General features: G+C 44.7%; 1 protein-coding gene across 2 annotated transcripts in view; it reads right to left on the bottom strand.

The window, feature by feature from the left end:
* The window catches only part of SYN3 (synapsin III), a 547,449-nt gene that overhangs the window by 442,081 nt on the left and 78,420 nt on the right, over positions 1 to 26,948 (bottom strand). For both annotated transcript variants that reach the window (XM_030915417.1, XM_030915416.1), the window contains exon 3: positions 25,401 to 25,458. In XM_030915417.1, the coding sequence (XP_030771277.1) occupies positions 25,401 to 25,458 (58 nt within the window). The remainder of the gene's footprint in view (positions 1 to 25,400; positions 25,459 to 26,948) is intronic.

Genomic DNA, 26,948 nt, shown 5'->3' with positions numbered 1-26,948 from the left:
TCCACAGATGAATGAGAAACCACAAGAGGAAAGCAGTCCTGGGAAGAGAGGCTGTTTGGGGTGAGAAGACGCTGCTGAAGCTGGGCACTGTGGACTCTTAATTCTGCAGACCATAGTGAGGCGACATATTGAAGGAGCTGAAGTGGGGCTGGTACGATTATATTTCTGTAATTTTTTTTTTTTTCCAAATGGAAAATTCAAAGTTATAATGTGATGAGAGGAACATCTTGTTCATCAAAGCTCTAAGAAATTCAAATGCCTTTTCCATTTCTTTTTTTTTATTTTAAAGGTCCAAAATCTTTCTCAGGATTGTAGGAAGGAAAAAAGGCACTCAGACTTCCTTTTCTATTCTCATTGCTACCCATAGCGCAGACCTCGCCTTCTTGTTTTAGAACTGCTGTCTCCCTGTATCTCATTTACCCTCCATTTGATCCAATCTGCACATTCAGGGGACAGCCCTGCACCCCCAGGTGAGGACCTAGCACTTCCTACTACTGGGACCTCCAGGAATACGGCCACCTTTGAACCCCAAATGCAGAGACCCTGCTGTTCCTATCGCAGCTCCAGCTGAGCACCAGATACTTTGAAAGGCCAGCGGGTTCAGCACTCAGGATACTAAATGCTGCGAAGAAAAATGAGACCGATAAAGTGATAGAGAGTGACGGAGAAGTGTGCATGGAAGTGCCATTTCAGATGGGGGATGAGGGGCAAGCATTTCTGAGGAGGTGACATTTGGGCAAAGGCACCTGAATACAGTGAGGGCATGAGCCATGAGGACGCCTGGGGGACCAAGGGGCCGGGTAAAGGCCTTGATGGAGGATGCGCTCACTTGATATTTAAGGTTTTTATTTTTTTCATTGTGGTAAATTATATACAACATAAAATTTACCATTTTAATCCTTTTTTAAGTGTATTTTTAGTGGCATTAAGTACATTCACAGTGTTGTGCAACCACCACCGCTAACCATCTCCAGAACTTTTTCATTACCACTTGTGATGGTTAATACTGAGTGTCAACTTGATGGGACTGAAGGATGCAAAGTATTGATCCTGAGTGTGTCTGTGAGGGTGTTGCCAAAGGAGAATAACATTTGAGTCACTGGGCTGGGGAAGGCAGACCCACCCTTAATCTGGGTGGGCACCATCTAATCAGCTGCCAGTGAATATAAAGCAGGCAGAAAAACGTGAAAGACTAGACTGGCCTAGCCTCTCAGCCTAGATCTTTTTCTCCATGTTGGATGCTTCCTGCCCTCTAACATTTGACTCCGAGTTCTTCAGCTTTGGGACTCAGACTGGCTTCCTTGCTCTTCAGATTGCAGATGGCCTATTGCGTGAACTTGTGATTGTGTGAGTTAATACTACTTAATAAACTCATATATATGCACACACACACACACACACACACACACACATATATATCTCCTATTAGTTCTGTCCCTCTAGAGAACCCTAATACACACACACACACACACACACACACAAATGTTATACAGAACTCCCCGTCCCCTCCCCAGCCCCTACTAACTTTTTTTTTTTTTTTTTTGGAGACAGAGTCTTGCTCTGTCACCCAGGCTGGAGTGCAGTGGCATGATCTCAGCTCAACGCAACCTCCACCTCCCAGGTTCAAGTGATTCTCCTGCCTTAGCCTCCCAAGTAGCCGGGATTAAAAGTGCCCACCACCACACCCAACTAATTTTTGTATTTTTAGTAGAGACAGAGTTTCATCATGTTGGTCAACCTGGTCTCGAACTCTGGCCTCAAATAATCCATGTGCCTCGGCCTCCCAAAGTGCTGGGATTACAGGTGTGAGACACCTCACCTGGCCACCCCTACTAACTTCGAGCCTACTGTGTCTCAATAGATTTGACTACTCTAGGTACTTCAGACTATTGGAATCACACAATATTTGTCCTTTTGTGTCTGGCTTCTATCACGTAATATCATGTTTTCAAGGCTCATCTATGTTGTAGCATATGCCAGAATTCCTTTCTGGGGGCTGAATAATTGGACATACCACATTTTGTACACCCATTCACCTGCTGATGGACATCTGGATTGTTTCCACCGTGTGGCTATTATGAACCATGCTGTTGTGAACACAGGTGTGCAAATATCTATTCAAGTCCCTGCTTTCAATTCTTCTGGGTAAATTCCCAGAAGTAGAATTGCTGGATTATACAGTAATTCTACGTTTAATTTTTGGAGGAACTGCCATACCATTCTCCACAGTGGCTGCCTCATTCTACATTCCCACGTCAGTGCACAAAGGTTCCAATCTCTCCACCTTCTCACCAACACTTGTTATTTTCCGTTGTCTGATTTTAAGGAAAAGCAAGACAGCCCGTGTGGATGGATCAGAGTAAGCCAGGAAAATAGGGTCAGGAACAAAGTCAGGGCAGACTAATCAGGAAGGGCCCTTAGGTAGTGGGAAGGACTTTGGCTATGGCTTGGAGTGAGACTGGCACCTCTGGAGAGATGTTTTTCTACCCACAGAGGGGCATAAGCTGATTTACAATAAGGAAGTTAAGCCCAATGCTTCTAACTCCAGAAGCACGAGGGCTCCAAGACTAGCACAATCCTCTTTTCTCCCAAGCTGCCCAAGGGTTAAGTAAACGCAAACACGGGTAAATTCAGTGAAAGGAGATATTTCCTTCCCCTGGCTGACACACCTGATGCAGGAAGCAGACTCGGGCTCTCTGGGAATGAGAGGCCTGGCCGGACTTGTGCTTCCACGAGAAAACGAACATCGCTGGGATGCGGGATGGCTTAGCACTTCTCATGTGAGTTTCTGAGAGCTACTGAACAGCCTAAGGCCCCATCTGTTTTCAATCTTGTAAAAGGGCCTCATGTGCTGGCGCCTATTTAAAATAATGCACACATGGAGTTTTTAAAATGAAGAAGAAAAAGCCCCGTGCTCTCCCCGCCGGCACAGCTTATGTGTTTATTTTGGAGCAAGCTTTGGAGCAAGACACAGCTAATTTCTCTTCCCGAGGTTGATTTGCAAATCCCCATAGGCTTTTGCTCCAAGCATTTAAGGCAGCTTAGTATGAACTGGTCACCCTTTCAAAAGCCTGCTGTGAAATAGCTCCAAGTTAAGGCTGGGCTCAGGAAAGGAGGGAGCCCAAGCACCACTTTGCTCCTTGCAAATGGGTTGTTTCCCTCATCCCTTTTCCCTCAATAGAGACTCATGTTTCTAAAGGCTGAATTCCTCTTCTTCTCAGACGCTCATTTTCTTCCTAAGGGGCTACCAACCCAGCATAACCCAGATAGAACTTTGAGTTAACCTGAACCTAATCTCCAAAATGGGGACTGCAAGGGACAGTGTCAGGGAAAAGAACCCACCTGTGGCCAATGCATTCTGCATCAAGAAGCAAAGGCAAGGACGTCTCTCTGTCCACGTTCTGAGGAGCACACAGGCCCTCTGCACTTTTGAGACAACAACATGCTCAACTCACAATGACATTCACATGTCCAGTGTCCACAAATAGCTGTAATGGATCATTTCCAACCCTGTAGGCTCAGAGGAAACACCTCGTAAACGTAGCATCACTTCCACGACCTCATCAACAGCAGCTCCACACATCTTAGGGACTTCATAAATGATTCCCCCTAGACCCAGAGCAAGGGAAGTGCAAACAGGATATAAGCAAAACAGGACAAGTGTGTCCGGAGTGGCCTCCCACTGATTACTCATGTCGCTTTCTGCATCTTCACACTTGAGTGGTAGCAAAGCCCAAGGGTGGTGATGCCAATAGTTATCCGAGCCAGTACATTAGTAGGAGAAGTAGTGTTTGGAGTATTTGGAGAGGTAGATACAAAAATGGTGATACTAGTAGTAATAGCACTAGATATAATAGCTGTATGAATATTATTTGTAGTTCCAGTGACAATATAATAATTATAATATTACATACTATATTTATATTAGAATTAAAATCTATCATAGTTTATTTATTTTTTCATTTTATGTTTTTAGCACTTACTATGTGCCAGGCACTGGTCTAAGGGCTTTGCATGTAGTAATGAATCCTGACAGTAACCTGGTAAGATAGGCCTTATTATCCCCACTTTAGAAATGGGCACTGAGGCATGATGAGATTAGTATGTTTTATGAGAACACATAGCAGAGAGGTGACAGACCAAGCATGCAAACACGAGTCTGAATCCAGGGCCCCTGCTTTTGACTGTTTCACTAGGCTCCTCCCAATATGCGGCAGAGTCCGAGGCAAAGGGAGCAGCAGGACGATAGAACCCCAGTGAGGGAATTACTTCTCAGAGGGGCACGGTTGCTCACCCCTGTAATCCCAGCACTTTGAGAGGCTGAGGCGGGGGGATCACTTGTGGTCAGGAGTTCAAAACCAGCCTGGCTAACATGGTGAAACCCTGTCTCTACTAAAAATACAAAAAATAGTAGGGTGTTGATATGGGTTGGCTGTGTCACCACCCAACTCTCATCTAGAATTGCACTCCCATAATTCCCAGTGGGAGATAATTGAATCATGGGGGCAGTTTCCCCCACACTATTCTCATGGTATTAAGTCTCATGAGATCTTATTGTTTTATCAGGTGTTTCCGCTTTTACATCTTCCGCAATCTGTCTTTGCTGGCTGCCATCCATGTAAGATGGCACTTGCTCCTGCTTGCTTTCCATCATGATTGTGAGGCTTCCCCAGCTATGTGGAACTGTAAGTCCAGTTAAACTTCTTTCTTTTGTAAATTGCCCAGTCTCGGGTATGTCTTTATCAGCAGTATGAAAATGGACTAATACAGGTGTGGTGGTGCACACCTGTAATCTCAGCTACTTGGGAGGCTGAGGCAAGAGAATCACTTGAACTCAGGAGACAGAGGTTGCAGTGAGCCAAGATCATGCCACTGTACTCCAAACCCTGGGTGACAGAGTGAGACACTGTTTCAGAAAAAAAAAAAAAAAAGAATTACTTCTCAAGAGGCAGCCTAAGGGGAGGCCTCAGACACTTTTTTTTTTTTTTTTCCTTCAGACTCTGTTGATCAGACCGGAGTGCAATGATGTGATCACGGATCACTGCTGGCTCGGCCTGCTTTGGCTCAAGCAATCCTCCCACCTCAGCCTCCCCAGTAGCTGGGACTACAGGTGTGTGCCACAGTGCCTGGCTAAATTTTTAAATTTTTTGTAAAGACAGGATCTCACTATGTTGTTGCCCAAGCTGGTCCTGAACTCCTGGGCTCAAGTGATCCTTCTGCCTCGGTCTTCCAAAGTGCTGAGATTACAGGCGTGAGCCACCATGCCTGACTTCAGATACATTTTTTTGAGGCTTGAAGGGTTCAGGACCTTCCAGCTATGCATCAAACAGAGCAGTAATTTTAATTTTTTAATCTGCTTAAATATTGGGTTTTATATAAAATTTAATTGGAAACAAAAGCATTCTATTTTGAAAAACTGTTAGAAAGCAGCAGTGTGCTGAGGTTTTGGAGTTAGACAGGTATCATAACTATGTCTTTCATTGTCTGCATTCTGATGCTTTGACCCCTGGGCCTTGCTGGCCCTGGAGGGACTGCCCTTCCTAGGTTAGCCAAGTCTTGGAGATACCAAAGAGCTTGCCTGGAGCACGCCCTCTGAATGCAAACCAACAAATGCAGGCTCAACCTCCTCTATCTATGGGGCTCTCACACTGCAGGGTACTGCCCACTTGCCCTGATCACCCCAGGGACAGGCACCAGACAACCAGGGACAACCCCTACTCTCCAAGCCCAGCTGAAATAATTCAAACTCACCAATCCTAAACCTGTTTCCTCTGCCTTGCTCACTCCTCCCCACAAATCCACAATAAAAGCTCTTGCCCACATCTCCCCATCGTTCCCTCTGTCTATGAACAACCTCAGTGCTCCCCTGTGCCCCCCGCCTGCATGTGGCATGGGGTGCTGTGCCTCCTCCTTCTAGGGGACTATGAGTGTAAGAGTTCCTTCCTTCACGACAGTCATGCATCTGACTGCACGTCTTGCATGCTCAACTAAAACAAATCCTGGGTATGTGTAAGACAACAGGCTCTGACCAGCTTCCCCCATGTCCCTCAGGACTTTTGACAGGTGTCAGGCCTCTGCTGGGTTGCCGGGTACAAAGCCTGGGACACACTGACCGGTGTGGATCATGTCACAAACAGTGCTGAGTGTGGGGTCAGATGGACCTGGGTTTCCATTGCATTTCTAGAACTTCCTAGCTCTGGGATCTTGGGGAAATCACAGGCCCTTCTGCCTCAGTGGCTCTACCTGTAAAAATAGGGCATAAGGTCCTGACCCTGTCGCTATCCTGAGGCTGCTAACAAGAACTGCAGGAGAGAGTGAAGGTGAAGTTTCTCCAGAGTGAAGCCCACACCACCGTAAACTGTCTTTAGGTCACCCAAGGGCTTCTTGCACCAAGGTGTGTTTTTGGGTTGTTCAGTCTAGAAGAGGGTTTCTCAACCTTGGCACTAGTGACATTTTGAGCTAGATAATTCTTTGTTGCGGGAGGCTGTTTTGTGTATTGTAGGATGTTTAGCAGCATCCCTGGCCTCTACCCACAGGTGTCGGGAGATCTCCCCTGTTGTGACAACCAAAAATGTCTCCAGGCATTGCCAAATGTCTCCTGTTGGGGGGAGTGGGGCAAAAATCACCCCTGGTTGTTAGCTACTAATACAGAAGAGGAGACAGGTTAGGCTAAGCATATCTTCCTCTTTCTAGCATCTCTCTCTCTCTCTCTCCTTCCAAGGATGCCCAACAGTTCTCAACCCCACCTACCTCTGTGGTACACTAGGGTTGTAAGGAGTGTGGTTGGAAAATAGTTGTTTTAGTGGACACTCTAGGCTAGAAAAAGTAGAGTTGTGTTGTCAGTGGGTTTTGGTTTCACGCCCATCACATATTTACCAACTGAGCTCATCTCATGATCCAACCACCTTATCCATAATTTACCATCCTGTTTAAGTAGCCTGGTAGCAATCCCACAGAATGTGAGAACTGCAAGTTCTTTTCAGGTCATCCAGTGGGTTTGGTCTTGCTGCCAGCTCTGGCTGCTGTGCAGAGAAAGATAATGAGGCTGCCCCTCAGCTGGGCTGGAAGGCATTGCCTTCATTGAGCAGCAGAGGGCCGGGGGTTGCACATGCTCTGTATATTTCCCAGTTCCTCCTTTTACAAACGAGTCAACTTACATCCAAAGTTCCCTTAGTGTTAACTAAAGCAGACCAAATTCTCAACATGTGCTGGACATAGTAGCGTTGCGGTTACTAGCTGCATTCTGTGAACAGAAAAACATTATCTTGGAACCTTGAACCACTTCCTTGAAGTCCCCCAGGTAACAAGAGGCAAAGCCACGATTCAAGCCCTTGTCCATCTGATCCTGGGCACAGCTCTGTCTATCAAATCAAAGTGTCTCAAAATATGGCTTGTTCCTACTGAGGCAGCAAAAAATGTTCCTCCACACAAATTAAATACTATAGAGAAGTCAGTGAGAAGGAGCCTGTTTACTTTTAGAATCCTTTTTTTGATTTTTTTTTTTTTTTTTTTTTTTGAGACAGAGTCTTGCTCTGTCGCCAAGCTGGAGTGCAGTGGTGCGATCTCAGCTCACTGCAACCTCTGCCTCCTGGGTTCAAGCAATTCTCCTGCCTCAGTCTCCTGAGTAGCTGGGACTACAGGCGCCCGCCACCACACCTGGCTAATTTTTGTATTTTTAATAGAGACGGGGTTTCACCATGTTGGCCAGGATGGTCTCAATCTCTTGACCTTGTGATCCGCCTGCCTTGGCCTTCCAAAGTGCTGGGATTACAGACGTGAGCCTCTATGCCCGGCCTACTTTTAGAATCTCAACGTAATTTCGCATTAAATACACGTAGAGCACAGTTAAGGTTAAGACTGAAAAGAAACCCAAAGCCACGTGGAAGCAGCATGATGGAGAAAGCGGATGATATCCCAGGAATGAGGAGGCAAGTTAGCTGTGGGAGTGAGGAGGACACAGTGTTTTTTTAGAGCATGGGCAGCCTGGGAGTCAGATGGACAAGAGTTCAAATCCTGGCTCTGCCAATTCTAAGCTGCATTGCTGGGCTTCTCGGAACCTTAGTTTCTTTGTCTGTAATAGTAACAGATAACTCACAAGGTCACTGTAAGCAGAAAATTGGGTTATAGAGAGTAAAATCTTGGCAGAGTATCTGGCATCTATCTAGCTAGCTAGCTATCTTACCTACATACTTATCTACCTATCTCTCTCTCCCTTTATATAAATATTTATCTATCAATATAGAAAATAATGACTCTTAAGCAATTTCTCTCTATATAAGTATAAATGTATATACACATATACAAATCTGTATATATACATTTATACAGAGAGAAGGAGAAATTGCTTAAGATATTATTATTGTCTCTATCACTGATATTATAAAATACTATTTTTTTTTTATTTTTGAGACACAGTCTCACTCCATCACCCAGGCTGGAGAGCAGTGATGCAATCTTGGCTTACTGCAATTTCTGCCTCTTGGGTTCAAGCCATTCTCGTGCCTCAGTCTCCAAGTAGCTGGGATTACAGGCATGTGCCACCATGCCTGGCTAATTTTGTTTTGTATTTTCAGTAGAGACAGGGTTTCACCACGTTGACCAGGCTGGTCTCAAACTCCTGGCCTCATGTGATCTGCCTACCTCAGCCTCCCAAAGTGCTGGGATTACAGGCATGAGCCACTGTGCCTGGCCCAAAATACTAAGTTTAATGAAGGTGTTTAGGGGAAGGAAAACCTAATTCTGAACTGATTAGAGACCACAAAACAAAAGCCTGGACAGAGAGTTAGGTTCTAGAGAGATGTAGAAAGCATAAGTGGATGGATGGATGGATGGATGGATGGATGGATGGATGGATGGATGAATGGGTGACTGAACAAATGGTCAGATGCATAGATATTCATTATATAGAAATAACATTTTTGGACACCAACATATAGAACTTGAGGGAAAGCCACTATAAACAAGAAACCTTATAAATTAATTATTTGCCTCCTCCAATATCTCTCATGGGGACAACTAAGCAGAGAGAGGAAAAGAGAGGTGGTGAGAAAACGAGGCTGGTGCCAGGTTAGGAAGGGCCCTGGTGCTGCCTAAAGACTTTGGCCTTCATCCCATAGACATTGAGGAGCCTGCACCGTGGAGAGCTAAGGGAGCCAGTCAGAGACCAAAGCAATTGTACAAGAATAAGCAAATTAAGATGAGTAATCAAAATCTGGTTCTGTCCAATGAATGCAAAGTTTGGGGTTTCTGGCACTTGGCTGGCCCAGCAAAGGGAGGTTCAGGCCCCTCTCCTTTCCCTTGCTTTTCCTGGCAGCACTAGAGGGGGAGAGCCTTCCCGTCTCCTCCCTGTCTGGAAAGAAGGCAGGCCCTGAGGTGAGCTAGGTGGGGAGGGCACCAGTTCAGTTCCATTTTAAACAGGCCAAGAACTCACCCATTAGCTCACGAGATGAACCTCAGGGCTGTTGCTTAGGGAAGAAAGGAAGGTTCCAGCAACATGGCTTAAGAAAGGTCAGAAGACCCAGAGAGACTGTCTGTGGTTCCTGAGAACATGGATCTGAAAAACTGCTTTAGGCTGTAAGAAGCAGTCATTTTTCAGGTCTGGCTGGGCAACAGGTGAGTCAGGGGAAAACAAGTAGACACAGGTTATGATCACAATTCTGCCACTAACTAAGCAATGACCTATTTAACCTCACCAAGCCTCCATTTCCTTGTCTGAATAATAATGAGCCTTACACCTCAGGAGTTGCTGAAGGACAAAATATGTTGAAAAGTTAAACGCATTAGGGCAATGAAAAGCACATCACTGAACTAACAGTTTCTTTTCCTTCTTGACCATGTACTCAGAACTCCCCAAGTACAACCCTTGATGCCCCATGATAGAACTTAGCTCCATTTCCTGTCTGGTGCTGACGTTTTATCATTGCCAAGTTCTTCCCCTTCAGACGTCTAAAGTCAGACTTGGCAAGAGGGAGACAAAGGCAGCATGACCCAAGCAAGGAACTGCACCTCCAACAGTCCCCATTCAACAGATGAGATAGAAAGGTGGTCAGCGCAGGAGTCAGTGGTGTGGACTCTGGAGCATCTGGGTCCACATCTCAGCTCTGCCATCTCCTAGCTGTGATGCCTCGGGCAGGACACTTAACCTCTCTGAGTCTCAGTTCCATCAGTACTCTGTGGGGTGGTGACGAAAATTAAATGTATACAGACAAACTGCTTAGAGGGTGACTTGCACATTGTGTAAATGTTAATGTCAAATCTTGCTTTACCTGCGCTGTACTGTAATGTATCAATGACTTATCTGCATGATTCCTGCAGGGCTAGTGCTTTGTTTGTGTTGTTTACCATGCAAAGGGATCTTTGGGTTCTTGTAGTAGACTAAAGCTTTTCTCCTTAGCTTCTTTCATTTTTCCCTACTTTGGATAAGTTTGAGAAATATATACTGAACACAGATTAGGTATCTGGGTCCTTGAAGCACCCATTATGTACTTGAGTAAGTGCCCTACCAGCCTCCCCATCACATTCCACCATAGCACTGTGTACCCTACTTTCACAGCTCCTAACAGTTTTTAATTATGGTGTGTGTAAGAGAGAGAGATAGACAGATAATATGATTAATTTCTGTCCCCTGCCATTAGATGTTAAGTTCCATCAGGTAGAGATTCCATCTGTTTTTAATCACCATTGTAACCTGAGCACCGAGCATATAGGCAGCCAATAAATATTCGTAGAATGAGTAAAGATACCGTCCCTATTCACAATGAGCCCAGAGTCTAGAGGGAGCAAGGGCAGGCGAATTAGTAATCTCAAAGTCATCTGGGAAGTGTGACGGTAGACACAGGTATGAGGTGCTGGGGGAGTACAGGGAAGAGGCACCTCACCCTGCCTGAATGGAGCAGGTGGGCAGACGAAGCAACGCAGACATCATGCTGGAGCTAATGTTGAAGAATCTATGGCAAAATCTAAGAAAGGATGTCCCAGGAGGAGAGACTTACATAAGCAAAGGCATGGAGATGTGACTCCAAGACGGTATTACCATGGGTGGGCGATGGTGAACCACAGCAGTTTGGTGAGACTGAAAGTAGAGCATAGGAGGAGATGAGTGGGGAAAGGCAGACAGGGGCGAGCTTACGGAGGGCCTTGTGTGCAGAGCTTCAGACGCACAAAACAAGTCTAATGCACAAGTCAGAACTTTGTGCATGAGAGGAAAGTCACCAAGCCTTCCCTGGATTTTATTTCTTCAGGATACACCTTCCCAGATAAGCCAGCATAAACGTTAAGAACCATAAGCAGGCCGGGCATGGTACCTCACACCTGTAATGTCAGCACTTTGGGAGGCCAAGCTGTGGGGATCGCTTGAGCAGAGGAGTTTGAGACCAGTCTGGGCAATATAGTGAGACCCTGTCTCTACAAAGTATTTTAAAAAATTTGCCGGGTGTTGTGGTGCGCACCTGTCATCCCAGCTACTCAGGAGGCTGAGGTGAGAGGATGACTTGAGCCCAGGAGTTTGAGGCTGCAGTGAGCCATGACTGTACTACTGCACTCCAGCCTGGGTGACAGAGTGAAACTCTGTCTCAAAAAATAATAAAATAAAATAAAAAGAACCATAAACACAGACTCTGCAGTTAAACTGACTCTGAATTCCAGCTCTGCCACTTGTATGCTGTGTGGCCTTGGGTGAGCCTCAGGTTCCTCATCTGAAGAATGGGGGAACTTACAGTACCTGCTCATGATAGAGTCATGATGAGGATTAAACACAGTAATCCATATGAAATGCTCAGCATGTGCCTGACACTTAGTAAGCATGTGATTAGACACTAGCTATGATCATTAATCCCTTCAGAGCCCAGGCTGTACAGTGTCAGCTGCCTCATGCACCACCAGTGGAAACTCTCTCATGTCATCCTCTAAAACTTCCTGAGATGAGAGGGCCAAGACTGGACCAAGACAGGTCCAGTTTAGGTTGAATTCTATTGTAAAGTAAATGGTGTCTTAGAACTACTAAAATCCTATGGGATATTAAAGATAGACATTGTAGGTTCTCCAAAACAGGACACATCATCTTCCCCTGCGCCCACCCTACTCCTCCCTAATTCTCTCTCTCTGACATTGTAGGGCACATAAACTCATTCTCTAACACCGGAAATATGCGCCCTGACTGTGTATGATCCAAAGGAAGCCATTTCAATGCATAAGTCCTGTTGATATGTCGGCCCACTCCCCTTCTCAGGAGACTCTGCTTGGAGTGGGCTAGGAGACTCCTTAGACAATCTAATAGATTAGTTTCCAGTTTAGCATAACAGCCAGACAGATTTTTGTGGTGAAGTCATCCAAGTCAATTAAAAGGCATTTTTCCCTGCTGTGAGTTCAGAAATCCCTTTGGTTCATTCCAGTTTTCTGGGATGTTTCATAATAGGTTCCACCCTAGGTTAATTAATAACCCTTGATTCCCACTGAAATGCAAAGGCTCAAATCCACTGTGTAAGCACATCCAGGCAGAGGCTGCTGGCAGGGCCAGGGTGAGCCCAGTGGGGGCTCCTCTCATCAGGGAGTGGGCCAGACCCCAAATGGTAGAGACAACAGCAGAGTTGGCAGAAAATGTAGACTAGCCACACAAAAGCTGAAGGCCATGCTGGAGAAGTGGTGTAACCAGGAGCAGTAGTGCATGGGGAGGGAGATCATCAACAGATGAAGGAATCACAAGGCTGGGGATTAGGCAGATTGGGAGCAAGTTGAAATGTGCAGTGTGAAATGGGTTACTCCAAGTGGCTGGACTAAGGTGGTGAACAAGAGGAGGTTGGCAATGGCTCACTTTCAAGAAATGCCAGCTCAAACACATCATGTGGGTTTGACTCCATCCTCTCAGTCTTGAGAAAAATAGGTCATCTCTTCTCTTCTAGTTTCAAATACGAATTGCAGGTATGAGAATGGCTCAAGTGGCTAAGGAACACAGTGGAGAGGATGTACATGCATTCACTTAACACTTATGAAGTCCCTTAAATGTGCCTCCTACCCAAGCATCATATTCAAGGATAAGGTATCTTTTGCACCAAATCCAGAGCTGAGTTTTTCTGCCTCCAGTCTCAAGCCACCATTCCTATCCAGCCAATCTTCTAAGACCACTGTCAGCCTGTGCATTCTAAAATGAAATCACAGTTGCAGCACTCCGTGGCTTAAGAAGTCTAGTACGTACATCCTGCCTCTAGGACACAATTCTTACTTGCATGCCTTGTACTAATAGCCCACCCTGAATAGATTGCCCTCCACTTTCTTTGTCGGCTTCGTCTCCCACCTCCTTTCTCATGCAGGGCATACCCTGGTCATTTGCCCTGTATGTGACAAGCTGAGACTTGAATCATGCTCTTTAGCTAGAAGGCCCAGTGTGCACATCTGCCCACTCACCCTCACCTAATTCTTGTCCCCAAACCCTGCTGGACATCAGCTTCTCTGTGAGGTCTTTCCTGAGAACATCCCAAGGTTAGATAAATCTCTACAACAGCCCTCATCACAACACATTATGGCCACTGCCTTCAATGTCTATCTTCCCACCAGATAAAGAACTCTTTGAGTGTGGAGGGCTCTGTCATTAGGACAAAGTACAGAGCAGGTGCTCAGTGACTGTTTCTTGAATGAAGGAACAGGTTCAGATAAGACAAGCTCTGTTTGTTTTGTTTGTTATACATCCTTCAAGAAGTGAAAGGGCTTACTGAGTTCTCTTTCAGAATGTCCACTTAATTTCTACCAGAGTCTCATTTATCAATGGTACTAACAGGGGGCCGTGCTGATGCTGATGAAATGGTGTGGCAGTAAGGAAATGTGAATTTCCAAACACAGTAGCTAAAGGCTAAGGAACTCTGAGCTGGGTTTCCTAGTGCAAGAGGATGAACTCCCTTTGACTCCCATCCCTCCTTCCTTCTCATCTCCAGTGCAGGTGCTAAATGGTGCTACCAAACCAGGATGCTGTACTCTCCTCCAGCAGAAAAGAAGAGGAGAGTCTAAAGGGTCATGCAACGGGCAATGCTGTCCTTGTTGTGTTTAGAATCAGTGGGGCTCATTCAGCCTTGGTCTTGGCATTCCCAAGCCCTCACTGCTTGGAGCTCTCCTTTGGCTATCAGCTATGGTTCAGCACTCTATCCTAGGTTCCTCCCAAGAAGAAGGCTTCTCACAGGTAAATGTGAAAAATATAAACCTCATTTGTTTTTGCTATTTTTTTGCTTGCTATTAAAACCATCAGAAGGGACCAATGGCTTCTTAAAAGGGAAAAACAAAAGATGGCATGGGCAGGTGGAGAACTGTAGTAGGAAAAGCAGTGACCCGGGAGATGAAAGCTAGTGCTCTCCACATTTTGGACTCCAACAATAATTTCACGTGTGTGCTAAGTCACTTCCACCCTCTGAAACTTTTAGCTGTTAAACAAGGGAGCAGGATTGGACAGTCTCCTAGGACACTCTCTGGTTCTATCCTTCTATGACTATGTTACACCTTCAACTCACTCACACAATCACTCAACAAATATTCACTGCATTTTTTCTTCAGGTCCAGAGTCTGTGCTATCTACTATCAAGAAGTTAGAAATGGATGACAGGTGCCATCCAGAAATGAATGTTGTGTATCAGTGGGAACTATGGTTGAACATATGTGTAAATAATCCACACACACAGAGAAACATGAGCTTTTTATGTTTTTTTATCCCAAAAACTGCACTGCAAACTTCTTTAGTGCATGGATTATATCCTTTCTATTTCTGAATGCTTCAAGAGACCGAAGCCTAGAAATTACTCAGGCAAATGTGTTCAATGATGTGAAGCTGATCATAAAAACAGTTATAATATTTATTAAGCACTTTCTATATGCTAGGCTCTGCTTCAAGTGCTTCATGCAGTCTTACAGTAACCTATTTCAGTCTCACAACAACTATATGAGCACTTATTATTATTTTATATGAGGAAACTGAGGCATGGGGCAGTTAAATTACCTCTTCAAGGTTACTCAGGAAGTGGTGGAGGCAGAATTCAAACCTAGTTGATCTGGCTTGAGAGTCCAAGCTATTATACTATCCAGATAGTCTAAAAACATAGAGCTTAGCTGGGCATGTTGGCTCACACCTGTAATCCCAACACTTTGGGAGGCCAAGGCAGGAGGATCACTTGAGCCCAGGAATTCAAGACCAGCCTGGGCAACATAGAAAGACTCTGTCTCTATTAAAAAAAAAAAAAAAAAAAAGATATCGAGCCACTGCACTCCAGCCTGGGCGATAAAGTGAGACTCCATCTCAAAAAAAAAAAAAAAAAAGATAAAGATGGAGAGCTACGTTTAAAGACAATAATGAACATCAACCCTTGGGGGAAAGCAATGAAAAGAAATAGAATTGTTAACAGAAAAACTATGCAAGAATAAGCCAGAAACATGAAATGATGAATAAGAACCATTGGGGTTAGTCAAGAAAAGAGGACTGTTTTGCTGGGAAAACATCTCATATGAATTTGTAATTTACCCAGTAGATCAAAAGAGTAGGGTGAGATAGGAAGATACTGTGGGATATGTACTCAAGCTGAGAGGGGAAAGGCAAAAAGCTTTGTAAAGACAAGTTCATGACCAGCATATATTCTGACAGATGTACTCTGGTTAAGAACTAGGACCTTGGAGTCAGCCAGACCTGGGTTCAAATCCCTGCTTCACTGCATTCTTACTAGCTGTGTCACATGCCTGGGCAATTTACTTAAGCTCTGGGCCCCAGTTTCCTCAGCAACAGGCATACCGTGTGGATTGAATGAGTTACTGCATGGAAAACATTTAATGTGGCACCTAGCAAATAGTAAATGTTCAATAAAGTTTGCTACCATCATCAATGTTATTGTTTCTCCATTTTCTGTAGACTTCTTAAGTTGATGAGCCTAAAGGTAGACCCAGGAAGCTGATAAACCTACAATAATCAATGCCACGGTTAAGAAGGGAAATACTCGCTCCTCTAATGAGTTATGTTTCAGCTAATGGGCCCTAGTATTCCACCTGCTTTTTTTTATCCCCCCAGCTGGTTCTTAGATTTAAAAAGAAAAAGGCCTCCATGGAGACCTGCACGCTTTTAAAAATAATACAGAACAGAACGTCTGAGGTCAGGGTAAGCCAAGCCAAACAAATAAATCTTGCAGGATTGTGTTAACAAAACAAGGCTTAGTGGATCAGAGTGGGTAGAGTTCTGTCCGACTCAGTCCTGCAGAGAAACACCAAGCTCTGGTGAATTTCAAACACAAGGAGGTCAAATAGGAAGATCAAATTATGGAGCACTTCAGAGTTCAGCATCCATGCCTGGGCTGTAACCAGGAGAGCATTCTGTGCAGGATGGACTCCAGAACTCATGGGTCATGTACAGTCCCAGAAATCAAGACCAGAAGAGTCTTACGGATGAATTCTGTATGACCTCTATGGAGAGGAATTTTGCAATATCTATCAAAATTATAAATGTGTTCTCTCAGGTTGGGTTCTCTGGAAAGCAGACCCTGGGATGGATATTAGCCTTGGGGGAGGTTTATTAGGGAATTCTCTGGGATCTCCATCACTGGAAGGGGGAAGAAAAGAAAGGATGCAGGACTGTGAGAATTTGGGCCACACAGCTGTCTCAGCAGAGGTCTCCGGCAACTCTGCAAGAAGCTCTGAAGCTGGATAGCCCTTCAGAGTTATCCCAAACTGGGGTGATGGGGACAGGGATTTATTATAGCCATTGACAGCCAGTCATTGGACGTAACTGCCACCAGGAAGGAGATGTGACCTTGGGAGAGGCAGCTCTCCTCACCTGAGGCACTTTCAAGGAGGAATGACAGAGGAAGGCTACCTTCTGGTAGCAATTCCAGCAGCTGGAAGAAAAGTCCTTCATTCCTCAATGTGCATTACAGCATCCACCACCTGCAATGTTTTTGGAACAAGTTATCCTATTTCTAGAAGTGAATCCTACAGATTGATTAATAAATGTTTGAAATGACACAAGTTTAGCATTGTCTATAATAGTAAAATTACGGAAAACAAATTATGGTGTATCCACATGACAGACTCCAGTCCATCATTAACAAGAATGAGGCAGGTCTGCATATACTCTCATGGAATAAACTCCAAGAAATATTAAGTGAACAATGAGGGTGCAGAGGAGTGTGGATAAGTAGAAAGGTATGTGTAGATGTCGAGCAGCCAAAGGGGTGGACTGTGCCAGTCACTGTCTATTGCCACTCATCCTTCTATAGTCTCTCCTGCACTATGGGAGCTGAAAGCCTAAAATCTGCATTCCCCAGATCCTTTAGCCACATAATTTCAGCTCATTTCCACCAATGGGAGGCATTCATGCAGGAATTGAAGGTACAAAGAAGGCAGCAACAATTCTGCTTCAGGTGGGTTACAGAAGCTTCACCAACAGCTACAGCAGTTTGAACAGGTGGTGGCAATTCCTGCAGCCTCAGTGAAAGCACAGGTTTGGCCAAGTGCAGTAGCTCACACCTGTAATCCCAGCACTTTGGGAGGCCCAGGCAGGAGGATTGCTTGAGCCCAGGAGTTCATGACCAGCCTAGGCAACATCGCGATTCCTTATCACTACAAAAACTAAAAAACAGAAAAAAAAAAAAAAAAAAAAAAAAAAAGCTGGGCATGGTGGTGCACACCTGTGGTCCAAGCTACGTGGGAGGTCAGAGTGGGAGGATCACTTGAGCCCAGGAGTTCAAGGTGTCAGTGAACCGTGATTACACCATTGCACTACAGCCTGGGTGAAAGAGGGGGACCCTGTCTCGAAAACTAAACAAAACAAAATAACGACAACAACAAAAAGAGTACAGGCTCCTGATTCCTCAGTGACAACAGTGACAGTGATAAACAGTGAATGTAGGACTGTTGTGCCTCTGGGTAAAATGATTTCCCCTTTGATCCATTTGTAATCAATCCTCCTTATTAAATTCCCTCTGAAATACATAGCATGGTCAATGTTTTTCTGACCAACTACCCTTTGTGAAAAGCATGTATATATATTTGCTCATTGCATTTAAAACTTCTCTGGAAAGCTGCCCAAAAAACTAGTGATAACAGTTAAGTACATGGAAGAGAACTAGATTGGTGCAGGCAGAGTGGGAGGCAGACTTTTCACCACATACCATTGTGTAGCTTTTCAATTTTTAACTATTTGAATATACTACTTCCCCCCCAAAAAAAGAAAAAAGATTAACAAAGGTTATCTCCTACTAAGCACATTAATTTCCTGTGAAATATTCCCCCAGTTAGCCACCCAGTTTCTGCCACAGCATTTCCAGCACAGGAGACGCCTTCCCGACCAAAGGGGAATGGCCCATTCCTCATTAATCAGCACTACTTAACAGTTTCTGGGTAGACCAAGTTGAAATTGATCTTCCTGTAGGACGCACCAATAGACTGAATTCGAACCCCAGTGAAACAATAGAGGGTGGTGCTCAGCACAGAAACCTGGGTTCAGATTCCTCCTCTATCACCCATTTCTTCTGCTTGTTTAACATCTCTGAGCCCCAGCTTCTTCATCTGCGGAAGGGGACAAAGTACCCATCTTTTGTTTGTTTGTTTGCTTGTTTGTTTGTTTCAGATAGAGTTTTGCTCTTGCTGCACCCAGGCTGGAGTGCAATGGTATGATCTTGGCTCACTGCAACCTCTGCCTCTCGGGTTCAAGCAATTCTCCTGCCTCAGCCTCCCAAGTAGCTGGGATTACAGGCGTGCGTCACCATGCCTGGCTAATTTTTGTATTTTTAGTAGAAATAGAGTTTCGCCATGTTGGCTAAGCTGGTCTTGAACTTCTGACCTCAGGCGATCCACTTGCCTCAGTCTCCCAAAGTGCTGGGATTACAGGCATGAGCCACTGCACCCAACTCAAAGTACCCATCTTAAAGAGGCATTGTGAGGTTGGTGCTTTAATCAATACTTTTGGTTATTGTTCTTGATATTCACAACACTGGAAGAAAAAATATATATAGTGGATAAGAAGAGGACCCTGAAGTCAGACTGGCTGGGTTCAAAAACAGACCCATGCCACCTACTAGTTGGGCAACCTTGGGCAAGCCACTTACTCTCTCTGAGTCTCAGTTTCTAAAAGATGGAGGTGCCTACTTCAACCATAAAATGCATTTAGCTTTATCTCATAAGGACTCAACAAATGGTAACTCACTTTATCAACCATACTTGTTCAAGAGGTAGATATTTGTAAAGAGTAAACTGGGACCTATCAGAGACCTTTCTTCCTCCGGACTAAACATCTCCAGTTCCTTAAACGAATCCTCTTTCCTTATTGGCCTTAGTTTCTCTCACTCCAATTCCTTTTCAGAAGGCATTCCAGGTTGCTGCAACCCCCTTCCAGTGTGACACACAACTGGATCTCTTATTAGAGTGTCTCACAAGCATCGTGTGTGTGTGTGTGTGTGTGTGTGTGTGTGTGTGTGTGTGTGTGCATGTAAGAGGGAGTGTATGAACTACCACCTTCCTGCATTCTCACTGCTGTGCTTTGATAGTGCAGCCTGAAGTGGTATCAGGTTTTTGGGGAGTAGCAAAATCTCAACTGTAGTTTATTGAGCACCTAATACATGTGCCGGAAACAAATGCTCAGCATATTACATTAACTCATTTTTTCACACAATAACTCTGGGGAATAAATTTATTATCATCATTTTTAGGTGAGGAAACTGATTTAGAGATGTTTTAGGTAAAAAGCAAACACAGCTAAAATACGACTGAACTGAGATTTCATCTTCAGTCTATCTTACTCTGGAGCCATGATCTTAACCCCTATACCACATTTCCTCCCGCACATATTAAGCTGTGCTCAACTCAAATGTTAGGTCTTTTTGGTTTTTCTCATGTGATGTTAATAAGATAGGTCTCCCTGGCTGGGTGCGGTGGCTTATGCCTGTAATCCCATCACTTTGGGAAGCTAAGGGGGGAGGATCATAAGGTCAGGAGATTGAGACATCCTGGCCAACATGGTGAAACCCTGTCTTTACTAAAAATACAAACATTAGCTGGGCCTGGTGGCATGTGCCTGAAATCCCAGCTGCTCAGGAGGCTGAGGCATGAGAATCACTTGAACCCCGGAGGCAGAGGTGGCAGTGAGCCGAGATCGCACCACTGCACTCCAGCCTGGCGACAGAGTGAGACTCTGTCTCAAAAAAAAAAAAAAAAAAAAAAAAAAATCCCTAATCTTGCTCTTTCACAGCTGAGTTTTTTAACTCAGCCCATCAGCTTGAGGTCATCAGTCATCTTTTTTTAGTTTTGTAGAGACAGAGTCTCGCAATGTTGCCTAGGCTGGTCATGAACTCCTGGGCTCAAGCAGTCCTGCCTGGGCCTCCCAAACTGCCGGGATACAGGCGTGAGCTACTGTAACCAGCCAAACCTGCACTCTCACTGAGGCTGCAGGAATTGCCACCACCTACTGAACTTTGTATTGTATTCCTATTCAATTTGATCACATCAAATTTAATCCTGCATATTCTCTCTCCCGTCTAGTTAAAGTCATTAGCATATATAATTTCATAAGTCACTAGTAAGAAGGAGAACAAAGCCAAGTACAAAGCCTTTTGGCAAGCCATTAGATTTCTCCCAAGGGGTATTTATTTCTATCAAGTAATCATTTCCTAACGAGGATGATGTTCAACCTGTTACCAAACCACCAAACTGAATTAACATCCAACCTCCACTTCTCTATCTTGTTGACAACTGTTTCTTGAAATATAGGTCTTTATGGTCAGTATCTACAGCTAAGGTCCATTCTAAGAAATGTTGTCCCAGAAAGAAGTGTGGGTTGAAGGCTGAAGTGCATATAAAAAAATATAAATACGGGGTCTGCAGTGTTTAAAATATTTTAAGGGGAATATCTCACCTTTCCATTCAGAAAACATTGATGTTAAATATATAAAGGGCAGAAGATGAACAGTCTCCCAACAGCAGCCTCCCCTGGACAGCTTCTTAACCCCAACCCAACCCACTATTACACAAGGACAGTACTCAAAGGAGCAACTAATATTCATATGTAAATCCATGGGTCATCTGGCTTCCTTCATTGGGCTGGGAGTTGCTCAAGAGCAGGTATAAACCCTTCTCTTGCCTTTTTCTCCGCCTGCTAGAGCAAGGCATTAATGTTCTTTCTGCCTTGGTACCTCCATTAACACGGAGGAAAGACTAGCGGTGGTGATTTCAGTCTTCTCTTAAAATTTAGAGACTGAGGCTCTACCCTAGCAAGTCCTAGCCCACTGATGTCCCAGAACTGTGAGTCTACTTAATATTAATCCATTCATCAACCTCATTGCTTGGTCCCACAGAGGGGTGACTTGTGCCTGTGGAGAAAAAGACCCTTTACCTCAAATATAAACAGAGGAGAGTTTGACATGCCAACCATCCTGGCTGATCCTCTCAGACCCTACTAGGATACTGCTGTGAGGGCCCTGCAGAGCCAGTAGGGCATTCTGGGTAACAGAATGCAACATGATGCTATCTCCCCCACGGGCCTCCCCAGGGTTTCTTGATTCCTGGCTCTGTAAAGGTTGAGGCAAGCAGTTTTTAGACTGGGGGCGGGGGCGGGGGGAAGAGGATGGAGAGAATGGGTGGAGGCTTCCTCTAGGCCAACCACAACTAACTCATTCGCTCTGTCCAGCAAAACCCAGACAGTGCAATTATCTGGTTAATTTGGCCCTTGGTTGGGAGACAGGATCCCAAAATGTGAGGCCAGCTCAGACTAAACAGTGGCTTCCGTCCTGAGACTTTTCCCAAGTGCTAAAGGATGCATGTGAGATTCCTGGGGGGGTTGCTTATGTGTCCCGCCCATTGATATAGATGGGCAAAGACAAGTGATTCTGATTCCAAGATGGATTTGGAAAGGTATGTCTTCTGGGGAAAAATGCCCAAATGACCTGCTAATTGGTTTCCTGGCTAATTCACCTTTTGGCTTTCACAGAGGGGCATGGCTGGAAATCAAAATGACTCTAAATTAGCCAAGGTTTTTCAGTGTGATTGTAGACCTCATAAACTGGCCGAGGGGCCCCAGAGCCCCAGGGTGAGTTATTCTTAGGGCAATTCCCTGATGGTCCTGCTCATAGATTTTGTACCTACAAGTTGGGCCAATGGCATTGCTGAGATAAAAGGGGAAAATTAAAACATGCCCCTGGGATTTCCACAAATGGGATGAGGCAGGGTGAGCTCAGCTGGCAACCAAGTATTTACCAGATGGTTTATGGAAAACCCAGAGTTTTGAGGGGAGATTAACAAGTGGTGGCCGGGCACGGTGGCCTGTAATCCCAGCATTTTGGGAGGCTGAGGCTGGCGGATCACGAGGTCAAGAGATTGAGACCACCCTGGTCAACATGGTGAAACCCCATCTCTACCAAAAATACAAAAATTATCTGGGTGTGCTGGGGGATGCTTGTAGTCCCAGCTACTTGGGAGGCTGAGGTAAGAGAATAGCTTGAACTCGGGAGGCAGAGGTTGCAGTGAGCCGAGACTGTGCCACTGCACTCCAGCCTGGCGACAGGGTGAGACTGTCAAAAAAAAAAAAAAAAAAAAGAAGCGGTGAGTGGTGACTTATCGCCCTTGGAAACTGACAAGCAGCCTGGAATCTGTAGAATCTATCAGTTATTCATTCTGCAAATATTTCCTTCAATTCTCTTTTGTGCCAGGCCCAGTGCTACTTAGGGTGAGATCCAGACAGTCATGGTCTCTACCCTCAGGCAAATCATCCCACTCAAAATGTATGGCTAAAAACTCAGATAAGGGCCAGGAAGGAAAAGTTGAGGAGCTATGAAAGGGAATAACCAGGTTACCTGATACAAATCTGGAAACGGCTCTGAGAAGGAGTCTTTGAGGAAAGGATTTTAAAGCTAACACTTCAAAGGATCTAATCTGCTTTTTGAGGAAGATCACTCTAGCTTTGGTATGAAGAATACATTGGAGATGGCTGGAAAACATGAAGTTGTGAGGCTGTTGATGAGGAAGATTGGACAAGAGTTTAGGGTGGTCCAGCCAAGGATCTAGGTAATGGGGATGAAGGGAGAAGTGCAGGGACTAGGAAATACCAGATGTGGAGTCAGCAGGATCCAGTCATTGAATGGGTGCAGTGGTACAGGAAGGGGGACACATTCGGGAGCTGGAGCAGGTTTCTGGTAAAGGTGGAAGGTAGATGGTCACACTCTTCACTGAGAGAGAGAATTAGGGAGGAGTAGGGTGGGTGCAGGGGAAGATGATGTGTCCTGTTTTGGAGAACCACACCGCACTCCCTGTCACTCCATACCCTGTACTTCTGGTCTCCTTATCTTTGCTCACACTGCCTCCTCCATTCACACACTCTTCATGCCACCATCTCCACTTGTTGACATCCTATCCATCCTTTGATCTATTTCAAACACCACTCCCTCCTCAAGGCCAACATCTGAGTCTTTCAGTTGACTGTGACCTCTGCTGCTGGGAGCGCTAAATTTGGACCTCTCATCCCTGGTTTCTACCTGTAAGTTCAAACCCCAACTTCACTGCATTCTTACTAGCTTTGTGACCTGCCTGGGGAATTTATTAAGCTCTCTGAGCCCAAGTTTCCTCAGCAACAGGCAAATTGTGTGGATTGAATGAGTTATTGCATGGAAAACACTTAATATGGCATCTAGCAAATAGTAAACGTTCAATAAAAGTTTGCTACCATCATCAATGTTATTGTTCTGTAGGCCACGTGCGGTGGCTCATGCCTGTAATCCCAGAACTTTGGGAGGCCAAGGCAGGCAGATCATTTGAAGTCAGGAGTTCGAGACTAGCCTGACCAACATGGTGAAACTCCATCTGTACTAAAAACACAGAAAAAAAAAAAAAATCAGCCAGGCATGGTGGCACATGCCTGTAGTCCCAGCTACTCAGGAGGCTGAGGCAGAAGAATTGCTTGAACTCGGGAGGCAGAGGTTGCAGTTCACGCCACTGCACTCCAGCCTGGGCAACAGCGTGAGACTCCATCCCAAAAAAAAAAAAAAAAAAAGAAAAAGAAAAAGAAAAGACTTAGCTCAACTCTCCTCCTAGACCACAGGCATTTGGAGACTGGGCTTCTTCTTCTACATACTCGTTTTCCACATATTAGCTAGCTAGCATAGTAGACTCTTGACAAATATTTGCAAAATGAACAAAAATAACCTGCTCTCTGCCATGGAAGGAAAACCAGGAGACACTGGGTTGACTTGAAAGCCACAGAATCAAACTGAAATTCAAAGTGTAGGTGTTTTAATATTAAACCAACTCAGTCTGATGCTTAGGAGACCTTTCTGCTTCTCTGACACACTAAGCTCAAAAAGTGCAGGGAGAAGAACAGTCATACTCCCCTATTTTAAAAATTGTATTTTGAAATCATTTTTACAGCAAGGACCTTGTCTATGTTAGTTACTGTTTGCCTTTGATGAGGAGGAGGAGTAGGAGGAGGATAACGAATAATGATGCTGATGATAAATGGGTAACATTTACTAAGTGCCCAGTATGTGCCAGGTACTGTTCTGAGCACTTTTCACGGACTAACTCGTTTGATCCTCACAGCACCTATGAATACAGGCTGATGCTATTATTGCCCCAGATGGACAGATGAAGAAATTGAGCTGGAGAGAGCGTAAGTCACAAGGTTAGTAGCGGGTGGTGTTGGGATTCAAATCTGGAGTATGGCTCCAGAGCCCATGCTCAAATGTGCTCTCCCAACGCTGAGCACAGTGTTTGACAGAGAGGAGCTCCTCGCTGAACGAATAGGAGAAAGCTTTGATCTGGAGCCAGGAACCACACCTTCTACTCCTGATTCTGCCACTGCCTCCCTACACAGCCCTAAACAAATCCGTGTTTCTTTCCACATAAAATAAGGGACCTGGATATTGATATTAATAGCGATAGCAAGAGATAGTATTTGCAATTCTGATCCCTTCTGAGGTTTTAAATAATTTAATCCCCACAATGATATAAGGAAATTGAGGCAGACAGAGATTAAGTCACCTGTCCAAAATCTAGAAAATGAGACAGGCAGGATTCAAGGCACTTCATTATGTTCCTAAATCATGTTCACTAGCCCAGGTGGCTGCAAGGAGATGCCCCAGGGGCCAAAAGGAGCAGTATGGAACAGACAGACGTTGGGCTCCACCTGCCCATTTCCATCAAAGCAGCTCTACATGTCTCTCTTTTGTAGAATGAGTTCCTATTTGACATTTCCCTTGAAGAAAGGGTCTCTGCTAAAACATAAAAGGTTGAAAACCACTGGCCCAAATAATTCTGAAATTTAATGAGACTCCCAGGTATAAGCTTGGACTTTTCTGGTAATCTTCGCTCATTATGAGCACATAAGATGGGGACCAAGATTGTGTGTAAGAACAGTCTCAGCTGCAGAAAAGGTCAAACAACACCGCTAAAGACAAGCTCCTACCTACCTGCTCCACTCGGATCTCAATCTCTCCATTCACCTTCTTCCCATGGAAATACTTTGACCTATAAAGGGGAAGAAATCAGCTGAGTAAGGATGCAGGCTGTTTTACTCTTTTCTCCCTTCTCCCACAGGCCTTACCCCAGAGGTGCATATTGAGACACATCCTCGGCCATCCTACTGTCTCCTCCCACCTTCACTGCTGATTTTCTCAGTCTTTTTTTTTTTTTTTTTTTTTTTTTTTTTTTGTTTGAGATGGAGTTTCACTCTTGTTGCCCGGGCTAGAGTATAATGGCCCAGTCTTGGCTCACTGCAACTTCCGCCTCCCAGGTTCAAGCAAATCTCCTGCCTCAGCCTCCCGAGTAGCTGGGATTACAGGTGCCCGCCATTGCACTCAGCTAGTTTTTGTATTTTTAGTAGAGATGAGGTTTCACCATGTCGGTCAGGCTGGTCTCGAACTCCTGACCTCAGGCAATCCACCCACTTCGGCCTCCCAAAGTGCGGAGATTACAGGCATGAGCCACCGCGCCTGGCCGATTTTCTCATTCTTTATAGGTGGTGTGTGGTAGAGGGGAGAGGGTGGATGAGAAGATTGGAGGCTCAAGTTCTGGTTCTGTCATGTCACTTGACCTCCCTGCATCGCAGTTTTAGCGTCTGTAAAAGAATGATATTAATAATTGTGCTACAGGCCAGGCGCTGTGGCTCACACCTGTAATCCCAGCACTTTGGGAGGCCGAGGCAGGTGGATCACCTGAGGTCAGGAGTTCAAGACCAGCCTGACCAATATGGAGAAACCCCATCTCTACTAAAAATACAAAATTAGCCAGGCGTGGTGGTGCATGCCTGTAATTCCAGCTACTCTGGAGGCTGAGGCAGGAGAATCACTTGAACCCAGGAGGCAGAGGTTGCAGTGAGCTGAGATCACGCCACTGTACTCCAGCTGGGCAACAAGAGCGAAACTCAGTCTCAAACAATAATAATAGTAATAAAAATTGTGCTACATATTTCTAAGGGTTACTTTGAGGATTAAAATAAGAAAAAGGATCCCACATAAAAAGGTTTGAAATGACGGCTATGCTAACTATCCTATTCTAATCATTATACATTACATGTATCACAATACCAATACATACCCCATAAATATGCAAATTATTGTGTATTGATTTTAAAAGAATGAAAGGATGTTTATAGTGTTTTATCCATATTTATCTTAAATTCATGATTCTCGTCGTGTTATCTTCACATATACGTTAATCCTGTGTGCCCTACCCTTTGAAGGCAAAACCACAAATGGTTTACCTTGGCATCCTCCAACCCTCCAATTTAGTCTTCAGAAATATGTTGAATGTATGAAAGAATGATGATTGCTAGAAAGTGTATAATTTAAAGTCTTTAGAAAATACAGTTTTGTTCAATCCAGTTTCATTCTCAAGTATATATTTTTGTGTTCTTTTAACATTAAAAATGTTATGGCATTTTAACTCTTAACAAAAATTAATGTTTTAGTGATGCCCATTATCCATATCCAAATCTTCTAACTATCCGAAAAAGAGAA

Source organism: Rhinopithecus roxellana, chromosome 13 (assembly GCF_007565055.1).
Source record: "Rhinopithecus roxellana isolate Shanxi Qingling chromosome 13, ASM756505v1, whole genome shotgun sequence".
Lineage (NCBI taxonomy): Eukaryota > Metazoa > Chordata > Mammalia > Primates > Cercopithecidae > Rhinopithecus > Rhinopithecus roxellana.
Note: the sequence above shows the minus strand (reverse complement) of the source record. Positions and strands in the feature narration are given on the sequence as shown.